This window comes from Oryx dammah, unplaced genomic scaffold, assembly GCF_014754425.2.
Source record: "Oryx dammah isolate SB20612 unplaced genomic scaffold, SCBI_Odam_1.1 HiC_scaffold_3, whole genome shotgun sequence".
In the NCBI taxonomy this organism is placed as follows: Eukaryota; Metazoa; Chordata; class Mammalia; order Artiodactyla; family Bovidae; genus Oryx; species Oryx dammah.
In genome coordinates, this window is record NW_024070187.1 from 15,171,391 (window position 1) to 15,187,834 (window position 16,444).

The 16,444-nt window shown below is 39.9% G+C and overlaps 1 protein-coding gene across 1 annotated transcript in view; it reads right to left on the reverse strand.

Annotated features, from left to right (window-relative positions):
* Positions 1-16,444, reverse strand: part of EGF (epidermal growth factor) — an 87,238-nt gene extending 70,794 nt beyond the window's left edge. Inside the window, 2 exon segments of the mRNA XM_040238377.1 lie at positions 16,320-16,411; positions 16,413-16,444. Of these exon segments, the coding sequence (XP_040094311.1) occupies positions 16,320-16,411; positions 16,413-16,444 (124 nt within the window).

Consider the following 16,444-nt stretch of genomic DNA (forward strand, 5'->3'; position numbering starts at 1 on the left):
CAAAGATCAAATGACTTTTTATATAAGTCTATCTCTGGACTTTCTAGTCTGTTCCATTAATTTATGTGTCTATCACTCTGCTAATACCACAGCTCAGTATAACTTTTTACAAAAACTAATGATAATGCAGACTGGGGGACTTCCTTGCTGGTCCAGTGGTTAAGACTCTGCTTGCAGGGGGTCCAGGTTCAGTCTCTGGCCAGAGAAGTGGATCCCACATGCTGTAACTAAAGATCCTCTATGCCGCAGCAAAGCCTCAAGATCCCATGTGCTGCAGCTAAGACCTGGCAAGGCCAAATAAATAAATATTTTAAAAAATAATGCCGTTTTGAAGAGCAGTGAACACTGTTAGAAGGTTCCTATGCTACAGGTAATTGTTCATCTTAAGTAAGCAGGCTTATTATCCCTCAGCTCATCAGCATAAACTATGCTCAATCTTATTTAAAGATTGATGCTACCAGACTAAAATGCATTGCCTTAACATTAAAGCATCACCCTGTATGCGAGACAGCAAAAGAGACACAGATGTATAGAACAGTCTTTTGGACTCTGTGGAAGAGGGAGACGGTAGGACGATTTGGGGGAATGGCAGTGAAACATGTATAATATCATATAAGAAATGAATCGCCAGTCCAGGTTCAATGCAGAATACAGGATGCTTGGGGCTGGTGCACTGGGACGACCCAGAGGGATGGTACGGGGAGAGAGGTGGGAGGGCGGTTCAGGATAGGGAACACGCGTACCCCCGTGGCGGATTCATGTTAATATGTGGCAGAACCAATGCAATATTGTAAAGTAATTAGCCTCCAATTAAAATAAATAAATTTAAATTAAAAAAAACAACATTGAAGTGTCAGAAGTTTTTCCAGATGTTACACACACACACAGCACGACTCAGAAGTCACTATCTTGAATTGTTCTCTGAGTTTTGCTCTTATATTTTCTATTTTCTGCTGGACATTTCCAACTGGGGATGTTGCACAGCCCCAAAAGTGCTTCTGCATGTTGTAAATTGAGAGTATGCATCATTTTCTGATTCATTTGCATCTACTGAAAAAATTAAATATGATATGTAGTCACTCGGTTGTGTCCCACTCTTTGTGACCCCATGGACTGTAGCCCGCCAGGCTATTCTGTCCATGGGGATTCTCCAGGCAAGAATACTGGAGTGGGCTGCCATGCCTCCTCCAGTGTAAATATGATATAGGAATTCAAAATTTTGGTTTAAAGTTCATTGTGTTTTGCTATTTAGTCTTTGATAACTGTAATAGACAAAAAGGATATTTCACAATTATATCTATATCAAATACAAGAAAATGCTTCACTGGCTGTATTTATAAAATTGTAGAATAGGCCTTTTTAATTATATCTATCAGCTATTCACAAATTTTATTGAATTAGACCAGCAAATTTCTTCCTTCTTGTAATTTTAATCAGTAAATATAAACTAGCCAGGTGTTGCCTTTTATATTTTAAGCAAGTGGAATTGAAGGGACAAAAATTCTTTATTTAGAAGTTTTTAAAAACAGTTTGGAAAATTCTGCATACAGGAGTAATTTTAAGAATGCATACATGAGTGTCTTTAATAAATGACATATTGACATTGATTCAACAACCAAATCACATGGGGAAAAAAAAAACATTTCCAACGTCAGTTTTCAAACCACTTTCTTCATCATAAATTGCCTACAATCAGCAAATCACTTTCTCACCAATTAGAATGTCACCTTTAACTTGGAGGGATAAATTTCTGTTGTTTTAGTTATTTTTTGAATAGCACACCTGTGACATCAACTTATCACAGAAAAGGTAAAAAAAAAATTTAAATACTTTCTCTTTTTAAAAGAAAAATATGTAATATTTGATTATTCTCATAAGTGCTTTACTTCCAGATACTCTGCAGAAAGCATGTAGGGCAAATATTAACATTTTCATGGTTACTCCCTATTCAATGCAAAGTATTATAAAGAATCTAGTTTAGTCTTGCTTTTATAGGAGTAATGACATCAGTGACGTCCCATTTTACATTTTGTGGAATTCCAGTTTCAGCGTTTTTGGTGCCCTGTTTCCCTGCAAAACTGTGGAGACTGTACTGCAGGGTCCACTATCATCTCACCCAGGAATTTTTGCTGATGCTCCGGTAAGTGCAGCGGCTGTACTGCCTCTGGGTACAGGTGAACCATTTTTTCCACAATATACTTGTTAATATATAAAGAAGTCAAGAAGTCATTAACTACTCAAAAAGTTTCTTCTCTGATGCATATTTCTTTTCCTGGCTTATGAAAAGGTATCTCAGTTCTTTGTACCTTTCATTGCTGAAGTAGAGAAGTGACACAAGTGTGGCTGAGATCACTGGCACTGGAGACAGGAGACCCATGTGGACTCATTACTGGCTCTGCTATTAGCTATAATGGCCATGTGACTTTCAGTTCATTACTTAACTTCTCTGTGCATAGGTTCCTTCATCTTGGAAATGATCATCGTATTTACTCATAGGGTTATTATGAAGACTAAATAAATTCATGCCAAGTCCTTAGAATTTTCCCCTATATATAGTGAGTTCTCAGTAAATGTTCACAACCTGAGATATATCAGAAACACTTTTACTCTCAAACTGTATTATTTTTCTTAAAATTTTAGTAATGCTTTCTGTGAAGCTTTCAGTAGTAGTTGCTGACAAAAGAACACATCTAATCTGTTGTTATGTGGTTTTCCATGTATTATTTTAGGCATGTTTTTAGGCACGATAATGGAAAGCAGGAAGAACAAGTATTTTCCTAAGAGTGTGAGGCTTTACCATTTTTGCTATAAAGTCAAGAACCTCAAGGAAGCCTTGGAACATTTTATCAGTAAGTTTAGTAAATGTAGTCTTACATATTGTAATTTTGAACATAATTGTGAAAATCGTAAAAAGTTAATTTTCACCTTCTGGATTCTCATTACTAAATATCTTGCTTGTCTTGATGGCTTCATTAGCTAATGTTTTGAGGCAAATTTTCACTTGTTTCAAGATTTATCACTAATAATTATAATAAATGTAAATCCAAGACTTCCTTATTAGTTTCTTTTTTTTTTTTTTTTTGGCCAAATCTAAACATTTTTATCCCTTATGCAGTCAGCGAGGAATAAGGGGTCAGGGCTGTTTTTCCCTCACTATCCTCTTGGGCTTATTAGCATTATCTGCCATATTTCTTTCCTTTGCAGGAGGGTTTTTAAGTCACTTGTCAGGTTTTGTAAGAGTTAGTTTTGATAAAAGTCCATAAATCATGAGGCACACTGTAGCCTACCCTGCACCTGACCTTCTAAGCTGGGAACCTCACTGTCCCCTCAGGATAGTGGGCATCGTCAGTGATGTCATCACTGTCAGTCCAAACATACAACTGATGTTTAATAAATATTTGTTGAGTTGATTTAAATTAACTCATTGGTGTAATTTGTGTATTTATGAGGACATAGTCCTACTTTCCAAATGCTTTCAATATAGAGACCTAATAAAGCCAAATTAACATTATTAATACTTTTCAGCAGAAAGAAGTAATGAAATCATTACATTGGTGGGCTTTCAACAATCATTTGTGGCGGGCAGCATGTTCTTGGTAAATTCTGTACAATGAGTTGAGGGTCCTGAGTTCCAGTTCTCTTAGGATCCTGGTGAGGTACCTCATCTCTCTGGATTTCAACCTCTCATCTGTAACATGAGGCAGTTGAGTTAGATGATTTTGAAGATCCTTCCTAATCTAACGTATCAATTCCCATCCTGCCTGTCTTACAGAACTCAATAGTTTCCCTGTTTGCAGCATTTTTGTAAAGAAGCCTAAGCTTGTGGTAAATTGTAAATAGATATTATCCATCTTAACCCCTATTTTCTATGAAAGGTTTCCTCTCTCTGCTTCTCTAAACTTCAAATACCAAGTCAATAATGTGTCATTATGAGCTCTGATAAAGAAAATAAAATAATAACCTAAAACAAACAACCTCCCCCAAAAGACAAAAAAAAGCTCAACTCTTTTAAAGAAGTCTACAAAATTAACTGATTGATTAAATCTGTAAAAATTTATTAAAGGTAAAAAATTTGATATTGGTCTTATTTATAACTAACACAATTATTTTCTCCTCCTACCTTTACAACAATATTCCCCACATCAAAAGGTTGAACAATTATTTGCCTATAGGTACTACATTCTGAGTGTTTCTAGACAGACAGAAACAAAAAAGAAAATAAGTGTTGGAATTTAGTTATTTCCTAAGTTACCACTTAGTTCATATTCTACCAGAGAACACCCAGGATAAGATGATTGCTAGGACCTGGCTCATGCCAAGAAACAAACTTCACATTTCTCTAAGAATTGTTGAAAATCTGAAGAAATAGGTATTAGAAAATTTACACAAAGCAAAGGTGTTTCTACTATGCCTTATCTTACTGTGTTTGGTAGCATAATCGATAATATTTAGTGGGAACACACTGTGTGTCAGGCAAGATTCTAAGTACCTTACGCAAATTTATTTAGTCTTCACAACAATCCTGTGAGCTAAGTATTAGCATCTCATATCAACTACATAATTGGACCTTACCCATTTCAGGAGTTGAGGCCTAGCAGGACCTGCCAGGTAGGGTGCACTGATCAGGCAGGAGAGGATTCCTTCACACAATGCAAAGTGATGAGCGAGTGGGACACAGGAACCACCACCTGTCTGAAACAGTTCCAGATTTTCCTGGGGCAAAATCAATCCACTTGTGTAAAGCACCAACCAAAATTCACTCTGTCTAAAATATATCCTCTTTTTGAAAATGGCACTTTATCCTGTCTCTTTAGTAGCAAAAAACCTGGTCATTTCACACGTGTCATCATAATCTGCACTAAAGAGGAATATCCAGGCAGAAGGTCCTTCTGCTTAGCTGTCTGTTGCAGAAGATAACACCTTGATGTTGGAAGACAATCTCTTATCCTTTCACAAACCTTGCTGGGTGCTCTTTAAATGCACTGAGGCTCACAGTGGAAAGTTTTCTTCACATACCATATTTTTTTTCCCCTCTTACATGAAATTTTTGCCATGATTCATTAGAACAGCCAAGAAATATAAAAGTTTCAGAATTTGTTTCAGATGTGTTTTCCAGAACATAATAACTTGTAATCCACTTAGCGCTTTTAAAATTCTCAACAACGTTGGTTGAATCTTAAAAAATATACATTTCCACACACTGGGTAAATCACCATTAATGATAGTAACCTTTGCAATTTCCTTGCAAACCAAGAAAAAATTAAGCTCCTATAGTAAACAGAATAATTGTAAGCTTCAGAGGGAAGGAAAGAAACACCAAAATATCCCGAGTAGGTTCTACCTCTGGGCATGTTTTGAAACCTCATTAGGGAAGGACCCAAAATGCTGTCAAAATGTTGTCAGCAGCCATACATTATGACAGTGTTGAGTTTCAAGAACCTTCTATCTTTGACCTATTTATTCAAGGATAGTTTATAGAAGAAGAAAGATGATTCTTCAAGCTTCTGAAAGTTTAACCAGAAAAGCATTGAAATGAATGAAATAAAATACTATTTCTCAACTGACAAACCAGGTGCTAAACAATTAGACAGCTACTCTGAGGTTGTTAGGGCTGTCTGTATCCTAGCTACCAAGCATCCACAAAAAGAACCACCTCATGAATGAGATCTACTCACTACACACAAAGCTGGTCCATAGCACCCTGATAGGCAGCTCTGAAGTGAGGAAGCAGGTAATGTGTTCCTCTGAAAGCCTTCATCTATTCTACACTGGATGGGGCTTAGCAAATGAATCCGTGCACACCATGAATCACTGTCACACTCACACAAACTCCACGGTACTAAGCATCCTGGAAAATCCAGACACTGAGTGACATTAGCACGGCTAGGCCTGGGAGAATCCCAAAATCAAGGTCATAAGTGAAGACAGGTGCATACACCAATTCAAACTCCAGACTCAGAAAGGTAGGTCAAGAGGTGATGAGAACAGACATTCCCGCCTTGTATTTAGCTAAAGAGACGGAAATTTCTGCACATTAACTAATTTCCAGCATCAAAGGAAAGCTTTGAATGATGATGTTAAGGAGAAAGATCTCCTAAAGAAAAACATATTTGTATGTTTTTGTCTACAACTGCCCGCAGAGGTTAGTAACATTGGCCATATAAAATATTTTCTGATACAGCAAGACCTTTCAAGAAATATAAAGTTCACTTCTATTTAAAGTAATTTTTTCTTCTTCTCACCTGACAAAAACATCACTTATCCTTCCCAGGCCCAGATCTCAGTCATCTTGTCATGGATCCCAACAACTAGGACAGCTGGGGACATGCCTGGAGTGATAATATACAAACCCAATATTTATTAACATTATTGTTAAAAAAGAATCTCTACAAAATAAATCTTCATTCCTGGTTCACCTAATATCCAGGTAATACTGCCTGCATGGTGAGTAGTATTAGCATTCTGGATGAAAGTACTGACATATAGGCAAGAAGTAAATAAACAGTGGGGACAATTATGCTCTGATGGTCAAGGTTTTGTTGTTGCTGTTATTTTTCTTCCTGGTTCTTAAAGTTAATTTTAACATTAGAAACTACAACATAATGAAGCTCACATTTTGTTCCCTAGCTCTGCTGCTGCTAAGTCGCTTCAGTCGTGTCCGACTCTGTGCAACCACATAGATGGCAGCCCACCGGGCTCCCCCATCCCTGGGATTCTCTAGGCAAGAATACTGAAGTGGGTTGCCATTTCCTTCTCCAATGCACGAAAGTGAAAAGTGAAAGTGAAGTCGCTCAGTTGTGTCTGACCCTCAGCGACCCCATGGACTGCAGTCTACCAGGCCTCTCCATCCATGGGATTTTCCAGGCAAGAGTACTGGAGTAGGGTGCCTTTGCCTTCTCCATCCCTAGCTCTAGGATTGCTAAAATTTGGAGTTATTACTACAACACTAAGCTGTTTTATGGAATTTAAAAGTGTCTTGAAAAATATTGAGGAATTCCTTGAAGAAAAGTACATTGTTTAAAACTATCCTGGACATTCTGAAAAAGTTCTCTAGCTATTCAGGCTAGTTGTTGAGTCTTTTTTTGTTCACAATAAACAAAACTGCTTCATTAAAATAACTGCTGAAATAGATTAGGCAATTTACATATATTGGAAGGTTACTAGTTTCTTCTCCAATTTTTCTCCACTATAATTAAAGTGACTAAAATATTAAGTATGTTGAACAGATTTTAGAAGGCTTATTTTCCAGTTAAGGAATTTTTGTTTCCTTTCATCTGAGGTGTTACATTTGATTTTTTAAACTGTCTGGATTGAGAGACAATATGTAAAGTTAATCTAAATAAATTAGTACAATAGAACTTATAAGTCAATGATAAAAATAAGAGAGGAGATATAGTAATTGCTTTGTAATCCAAACTGTTTGACTCTCCTAATAGTAGACCACTGACTAGGGAATACTCTGCCTCTCTCAGCTTCACCCATTGGCACTCTCAGCTGTTCTCCTCCCACTCTGGCCACAACACTGTGAGGTCACAGAGCTTGTGGAAGACAGTCCCTCCTACCTGCACTCATTCTACCATTTCATCTGAAATGTGCAACTAGCCTTTTTCTTGTTTTCCTCAGTACAAGTGAGATCAATCTCTGACTTTTAATAAACTCTTCTTTAAAAACTAGTGACTAATAGAAAGGGGCTTCCCTGAGGGCTCAGGGGTAAAGAAACTGCTTGCAATGCAGGAGACTCAGGTTCAACTCCTGAGTCAGGAATATCCCCTAGAGGAGGAAATGGCAACTCACTCTGGTATTCTTCTCTGGAAAATCCCATGGATAGAGGGTCCTAGGGGGCTTCAGGCAATAGAGTCACAAAGAGTCAGACATGACTGATCATGCACTCACCACATTGGTTTAATAGAAAATAAGAACAACCCACCTTAAAATGGCTGGCTAATGCCAGACCTCTGAAGCTCTCCTCCATGGCAGTGCCCTGCCTCATTTCTGACCTGTGTCCACCAGGCCAGAGAAAGGGCTCCACCAACCCCAGAATTCCGCAGCCCCTTCCTAGCCCAAGAGTTCAGGAAAGGTCTCCTCTTCAGGTGGTATTCCCAACACCTGGGCCATGCCTCCAAGATCTCTTGTGTCTCAAACTTAACCTTCTCCCATTGTGGAAAGAAAATTGCAAAGACTGGTTTAATCTGTGGCCAGAACTTCTGAAAAACACCTGTTTTGTTTTTACTACAACACTTCAGTGTACTATTTAGTAATTTAAGGTTCTAAAATGATTATTTATAAAGAGAGGCCTAGGATATGATTTTTTTAAAAAAACAGAATTGGGGGAAGATATCTACAATGTTCTACATAAGGATGTAAGTCATCTGAAATGATGAAGGAGGCCAAGATAAGAGAAATAGACGTAGCTCAAGGGTCACTGAGAGCGAAAGAGGGGTGGCTAACATGGCAGGAGGGCCACACTCAAGAGAGATGACTGGTAACTAAGTCTTTTCCACATAAAACAATGACTTGACCTTAAGTACAAGAATGAAAAACATTTTGTTCTAGTTGTTTGATGTGCTGGATCAGGATGCGACCATGACTTTGTTCTTGTTTTGCCCTTAGCCTTCGGTTAAACTCTGTACCCTCACAACCCAAAGCTCTTTTAAGAAATGAAACAGGGTGACGTGGGCATGAGGTGCTGGAGTGGGAAAGGGACATGAGGGAAGCAAGCCACAGAGGCATCAATGATTCAGTGGAAGGACCAAGTTCACGCAGAACCTTTCCTTCCACATCACTATCCCTGTCCAGCAATCCTCCAAGACAGAGGAGGGGAGGTGGGCTGGAGATGAGACTGTTTTTATTTAAAAATTCTAAGATACTATGACCCCAGCAGGCCATAGAGCTTTGGATTTATGAAATGCCAGTCCATTCTGAGGGATGTAGTCTGTTCTTCTGACCCTTACGGCAGAATTTCAATGCAACCCTACTGTATGCAAGAGGGATCCTGGGGCGTGAAGTTAGCCAAATGGGGAGATCAATTTTAATTGTTGCAACTACACACTATGAGAAAAGGTATTCATTATAAATAACCCCCCTTTCAGTTCAGTTCAGTCACTCAGTCGTGTCCAACTCTTTGCCACCCCATGAATTGCAGCACGCCAGCCCTCCCTGTCCATCACCAACTCCTGGAGTTCACTCAAACCCATGTCCATCAAGTCGGTGATGCCATATAGCCATCTCATCCTCCGTCGTCCCCTTTTCCTCCTGCCCCCCATCCCTCTTAGCATCAGAGTCTTTTCCAATGAGTCAACTCTTTGCATGAGGTAGCCAAAGTACTGGAGTTTCAGCTTTAGCATCATTCCCTCCAAAGAAATCCCAGGGCTGATCTCCTTTAGAATGGACTGGTTGGATCTCCTTGCAGTCCAAGGGACTCTCAAGAGTCTTCTCCAACACCACAGTTCAAAAGCATCAGTTCTTCGGTGCTCAGCTTTCTTCACAGTCCAACTTTCACATCCATACATGACCACTGGAAAAACCATAGCCTTGACTAGACGGACCTTTGTTAGAAAAGTAATGTCTCTGCTTTTCAATATGCTAACTAGGTTGGTCATAACTTTCCTTCCAAGGAGTAAGTGTCTTTTAATTTCATGGCTATAATCACCATCTGCAGTGATTTTGGAGCCCCCCCAAAATAAAGTCTGACACTGTTTCCACTGTTTCTCCATCTATTTCCCATGAAGTAAAGTGATGGGACCAGATGCCATGATCTTCATTTTCTGAATGTTGAGCTTTAAGCCAACTTCTTCACTCTCCTCTTTCACTTTCATCAAGAGGCTTTTTAGCTCCTCTTCACCTTCTGCCATAAGGGTGGTGTCATCCGCATATCTGAGATTATTGAGATTTCTCCCTGCAGTCTTGATTCCAGCTTGTGCTTCTTCCAGTCCAGCCTTTCTCATGATGTACTCTGCATAGAAGTTAAATAAGCAGGGTGACAATATACAGCCTTGACATACTCCTTTTCCTATTTGGAACCAGTCTGTTGTTCCATGTCCAGTTCTAACTGTTGCTTCCTGATCTGCATATAGGTTTCTCAAGAGGCAGGTCAGGTGGTCTGGTATTCCCATCTGTTTCAGAATTTTCCACAGTTTATTGTGATCCACACAGTCAAAGGCTTTGGCATAGTCAATAAAGCAGAAATAGATGTTTTTCTGGAACTCTCTTGCTTTCTCCATGATCCAGCAGATGTTGGCAATTTGGTCTCTGGTTCCTCTGCCTTTTCTAAAACCAGCTTGAACATCTGGAAGTTCACAGTTCATGTATTGCTGAAGCCTGGCTTGAAGAATTTTGAACATTACTTTACTAGCATGTGAGATGAGTGCAATTGTGCGGTAGTTTGAGCATTCTTCGGCATTGCCTTTCTTTGGGATTGGAATGAAAACTGTCCTTTTCTAGTCCTGTGGCCACTGCTGAGTTTTTCAAATTTGCTGGCATATTGAGTGCAGCACTTTCACAGCATCATCTTTCAGGATTTGAAAAAGCTCAACTGGAATTCCATCACCTCCACTAGCTTTGTTCGTAGTGATGCTTTCTAAGGCCCACTTGACTTCACATTCCAGGATGTCTGGCTCTAGGTGAGTGATCACACCATCGTGATTATCTTGGTCGTGAAGATCTTTTTTGTAAACCCCCCCTTACTTGAAAAATAATTAGCCATCCTTTTGCTTTTCTCTTCATGCTTAAGTGAAAGGAGCTGAGCTAATAAAGAAGGATCTAACATTTATTCCATAATTCTACTACTTCTCTGAAACAGTCTCTCCCAAGTAGGATGTGTACCAGTTAGAGACTGTAAGATGGTTCATTATTGTTTGGAAAGAAAACGTTAGAAATGTTACATGTTTCATAATATTCATAATAATAGTGTATATAACTAATGTAAGTGATAAATAAAACTGTATTGGGAGCATATGTCCACATTTTAACTTTTTTAAAGTTGAAGGGAGGTTAAGGAAGGTAAAAAAAAAAAAACCAGCCATTTATACTATACAAGGAAATACGTCACTAGATTTTCATGAAGGCAAATTTGTAGATGATAAAGTAAGATTTTGAATTTAAAGCCAAATTACAGATCCATTTACCTTTGATGTGAAGCACTTGCTCTACTCAAATAAGTAAATATTTCTCACCTTCCAACTTCTAAATTGAACGTCAAATAAAAGGGACAGACCATGACAAGCCCCAAAATGTAAATTCATTTAAAGAACTAATTTATCATTTCTTTATATGTCCTCAACAATTTTGCAAATATTTTAAAAATTGGCTCCAAACATGGAAAGAATACATAAGAGATTTAAATACGTAGTGGCTTATTTTTGCTGCTGTTTAAGTGACCACTGGTAAGATACCTAACAAGCAGACTTACTTTGCACTCTGAAATTTTTTATCAGTTGATGTCACAGAAAGACAAATGCTGGAGCTGCAATTCCACGAGGGCACTCAGTCAAACCAATTTGATATGGTTTTGTATTTGTAATAAACATTTCTTCTGAGCACAAAAATACAAGCTATGTATGTTGAAATTATTTTGAATACAAATTGTAATGTTATAAAACTATTATCAGGTTTTTCAACATGGCATTTTTCCATGTGTAAAAGAAATTTAATTATTATAGAAGAAACTAACTCATATCTATAAAATTGTTGTCATTGGTCAATTGCTCAGTCATGTCTGATCCTTTGTGACCCCATGGATTGCAGCAGGCCAGGCTTCCCTGTCCTTCACTATCTCCCAGAATCTGCTAAAACTCACGTCCATTGAGTTGGTGATGTCATCCAACCATCTCATCCTCTGTCATTCCCTTTTCCTTCTGCCCTCAATATTTCCCAGCATCAGGATCTTTACCAATGAGTTGGTTCTTCATATCAGGTAGCCAAAGTATTGGAGCTTTAGAGAATACTACTACTATTACCACCAATAAAATAATGTTAACTATAATAAAAATATTAATACAAGCTAAGATTTATGGAGGGGCTTCCTAGGTAGCACTGGTGATAAAGAACTTGCCTGCCAATGCAGGAGACCCAAGAGACATGGGTTCGATCCCTGGTTGAGGAAGATACCCTGCAGGAGGGCATGGCAACCTACTCCAGTATTCTTGCCTGGAGAATCCCATGGACAGAGGAGCCTGATGGGCTGCAGTGCATATGGTCACAAAGAGTTGAACACAACTGAAGTGATTTGGCATGCATGCACACAAGACTTATTGAGTGTTCATTACATTCCAGGCTCCATTTTATCCACTTTATGTTTTTACTCACTTTACTCAGTTATGTGATAACTGAATGGTCCTGAACCCAAACTGCCCATTATGCCTGTTAGAAGCACCAAGGGAGGGTAATAAAAAAAAATGCCCAGATTCCACCACCAGAGGAGACTCTGACTCACATTGCCCAGGTGCTAACCCTATTAGTGGTTCTAACATGCAGCCAGAATTGAAAACAAATGCTTTAACACAATCCTGACAACAGTCCTGGGAGGAAGGGGTAATTATCTTTATTTTACAATGAGGACAATGAGACACACAGTTCACAAGCAGCAGAACTGGGATCTGAACTCAGGCCGGCAGTCTCCAAAACTGAAGCTCTTTACCACTAAGCTCCCTGGTGGCTCAGATGGTAAAGCATCTGCCCACAATGCGGGAGACCTTGGTTCGATCCCTGGGTTGGGAAGATCTCCTGGAGAAGGAAATGGCAATCCACTCCAGTATTCTTTCCTGGAATATTCCATGGATGGAGGAGCCTGGTGGGCTACAGTCCATGGGGTCGCAAAGAGTCGGACATGACTGAGCAACTTCACCACTAAGCTCTACTACCCCCTCAAAGACCGGAAACCACTGAGGACTTAGGGGATGATTTTATTCATGTGTTATGCATGAAAGATCATTCCTGTAATTTCTGAGCACTTAGGTTTTTTTTTAAAAAAAGCTTTTGCATAACTCTAGCTGAAAAAATAAACCAGATTTTGATCATGGAATTACTCTGGTTTGCACGTGACAGGGAAGCTGACCAAACCCTAGCTGGTGCTGAAATCAGTGATTTCACTGTTTACTGCTAAAGGTGACCTCCCCAGATGGCTGACTAGTGCTGAGGTTTGGCCTGCATTTCTTCATCACTCTATTTACCAGGAAAGTTCATATAAATAATGCAGGCAGAGACATCAAACAGGAAAAGCTCCTTTTCAATTGCTATTTCTCCTCCAAGGAAAATAGGCTTGAAAGTTCAAAAGCCACTCGACAGCACTTTTCCTTATTGCTCTCCTTTTGTAGTGTAGCCCAAACAGAAGCTAACAGAGTACTCAGTGATTAAAAAAAAAAAAAAAGAAGCAATAGCAGCAGGAGGCATGGGGGAGGGGAGAAATGAAAAGAAAACCCACATCTGTCTTACCACTTGGTTTATCAGGCTCATAGTCACATTCAAGACAACATGGCATAAAGTTACCTGAATCAGACCACAAATGATTCTTCTTCCTGGGTCAGGCTGGCCACAGGTGGTCTGTCTCAATGCCAAGGATGAGGAATAAGGCAAGTAGAATTTAATTAGAGGATGGCACCATATCTATTTAGAAAGGAGAAATAATATCCTCTGAAATGCATGGGCATAGGGTGCGACTTGGGCAGTTATTGGCTAACATAAGACATGGAGTGTCAAGTAGAGGCTTTAAACCTTCGACTTGCAAGGAATGAGGGAGCAAAGAGTCAGAGTCACAAAGTGGCATCCAGGCATTCCACCCTCCATGGGGTCTGGGCCATGTCACTGCAGTGTTCAAATAAGGCATCTTGTGACATGATTTGATCAAAGAGATTTAGCCAAGATATGGAGCCAAGAGGATATTTATTAAGCACAACCTGCCAGCCTCTGTGGTAAGTGCATTTCCCATATTATCCCATGGGATCCCCACAACAATTGCAAAAGGGGGTATTATTATTTTTCAGCAATATTCCACTATGTAGTTGTGGTTTAGTCGTTAAGTTGTTTCTGACTGTTGCGATCCCATGGACTGCAGCCTACAGGCTCCTCTGTCCATGGGATTTTTCCAGGCAAGAATACTGCAGTGGGTTGCCATTTCCTTCTGCAGGGCATCTTCCAGACCCAGGGATCGAACCCCGGTCACCTGTGCTGCAGGCAGCCTCCTGCATTGCAGATGGATCCTTTACTTGACTGAGCCACCAGGGAATTACAATATATTCCACTATAGCTCCAGTATTAACTAGGTAGCATAGATTTGAAATGAGGTTTGTTTGCCTCTAAAACCTCGGTTCCTTCCATTTTGTGACACAGTCCTCCTAACTCATTGTCTCTATCCTGGGCTTCAGGCTTATTTCTTCAACCAGCCTCAGTGAAGGCACTTTTGAGCCACCAGCAGGAACTAGTGAGAAGCGCGAGGTGTAGGTTCCCTTGTTAGTGAGTTCCTTGAGACTCTAAAGCCCTGTACAGAAGTTCATTTGCATCTTATTTTTTCTCTCTCAGTTTCTGCTTCTTGACTGGTTCCCACTCTCTCTTTGCATCCCATGCAGATGCCTGGCTGTGGTCACTTGCCAATTCCTCTCTCCCAACCCAAGAGGGTCCAGGCCACTCAACAAAAACTGTGCTCAGAAGCTCTGCCTCCAATAGCTGAGTCACTGGCTCATGAGGTTATTTTTGCTTTTTGTCTTTTTTTTTTTTTTGGCTGCACTGCACAACATGTGGAATTTTAGTTCCCCAACAAGACTAGGGATGGAACCTGAGCCCCTTGCAGTAGAAGCTTAGAGAATAACCACTGGACCTCCAGGAAAGTCCCTGTCATTCCTTTTTTGCTTTTATTGTTTAGGACTTGCATTATCAAGTCAGAGATACTCATTCATTCAGCAAGAATTTGCGGAGTATAAACTATGACAGTGAATATGTTCCAGGTGCTGGGGACCCAGAGATAGTTAGAACTCAGTCCTTCCTTCCAATACCCTAGGGTTCTGCTCACCCATTCCAGTGAGTGCTGCCTGGTGACAGAGCCTTGACCTCCTCATCCCTGTAATTTCCTTTACAGCCAGGACAGGAGCCAGGACAGGAGCCCAATGTCAGCAGTTTGGCTCAGAACTGTTCCCTTTATTCTCATTATTTTGTGCTAATTTCCAGAGGCTTCTCTTTCTCTTCTGGAAAATTTACTGTTTCCCTCAATCTACCTCTTTTGGGGAGCCAGACCTCTTCTCAAAAGGGTAAAATGACAAGAAAGGAATATCAGGGCAGTTTATGCCCTTTAGTGAATGGAAATGACTGCCCTATTTGAGCAACAGGTTGGAGAGCCACCAAGGATTAAAATAAATTCTCACTCAAGATTGCTATTTTGCATTCAGTAGAATCCCCACTTCCTCTTGATTAAGAACCCATTTAATATGAGAGGGGTTGTGGCATATTATCATTTCTTAGCAGTTCCCAAAGTTACAATGCACCTGTTACTAAAACTGGCGCTGCATCAGAGCTTCAGCAACAGCTGTGGGGGAGAATGCAAGGAGGTTTAATTTGAAATTTAGCTTAACTTTCACAATGAAGGAATCACATTTGTTCCCAATTCCCTCCTCATTTTCCACTGGTTTTTAGCAATCTCTTAGTTCCTGCTGCTGCTGCTAAGTCACTTCAGTCGTGTCTGACTCTGTGTGACCCCATAGACGGCAGCCCACCAGGCTCCCCCATCCCTGGGATTCTCCAGGCAAGAACAGTGGAGTGGGTTGCCATTTCCTTCTCCAATGCACGAAAGTGAAAAGTCAAAGTGAAGTCGCTCAGTCGTGTCTGACCCTCAGCGACCCCATGGACTGCAGCCTACCAGCCTTCTCCATCCATGGGATTTTCCAGGCAAGAGTACTGGAGTGGGGTGCCATTGCCTTTTCCGTCCTCTTAGTTCCTACACAAAGTTATTCAAAGGATGTTTTTTTCTTTATGGCTTAGACAGTTTCAAAATTTTTAAAAAGTCATCTGTTTCCCCAATTTCCCATATAAAGCTGATCAACTAAGTATTTAATCACTCCTCACGTCAGAATCAAGACAGAGGTTTATGTTCAACTAGTTAAAAATGAGACCTATTCACTCACACACAGAAGAATAGTTTGAATTATTATGGTTAGTCCTAACAGCCAATAGGATGTTATAGTCCTAACAGCCAGTAAGGAAATAAACATGCATTGAAAACAAAAAGGAAGCAAATATACACATCCAAAGACAAATCGGAAACATGTGCCAAGTATACAAGATGGAACGAAAGAAGGGTTTCTGGGAAGATGTGAACTCCTTTTGATTAGATTACTTACCTGCACAAGTAGAATTCCCATTTCCAGAGGGAGAGCCTTCATGACAGTTTCAGTGCGGCAGGGCTGAGAGGCTAACAAAACTAAATTTGAAAAACCAGCAACACAATGACAAGGAAATGCAGCAT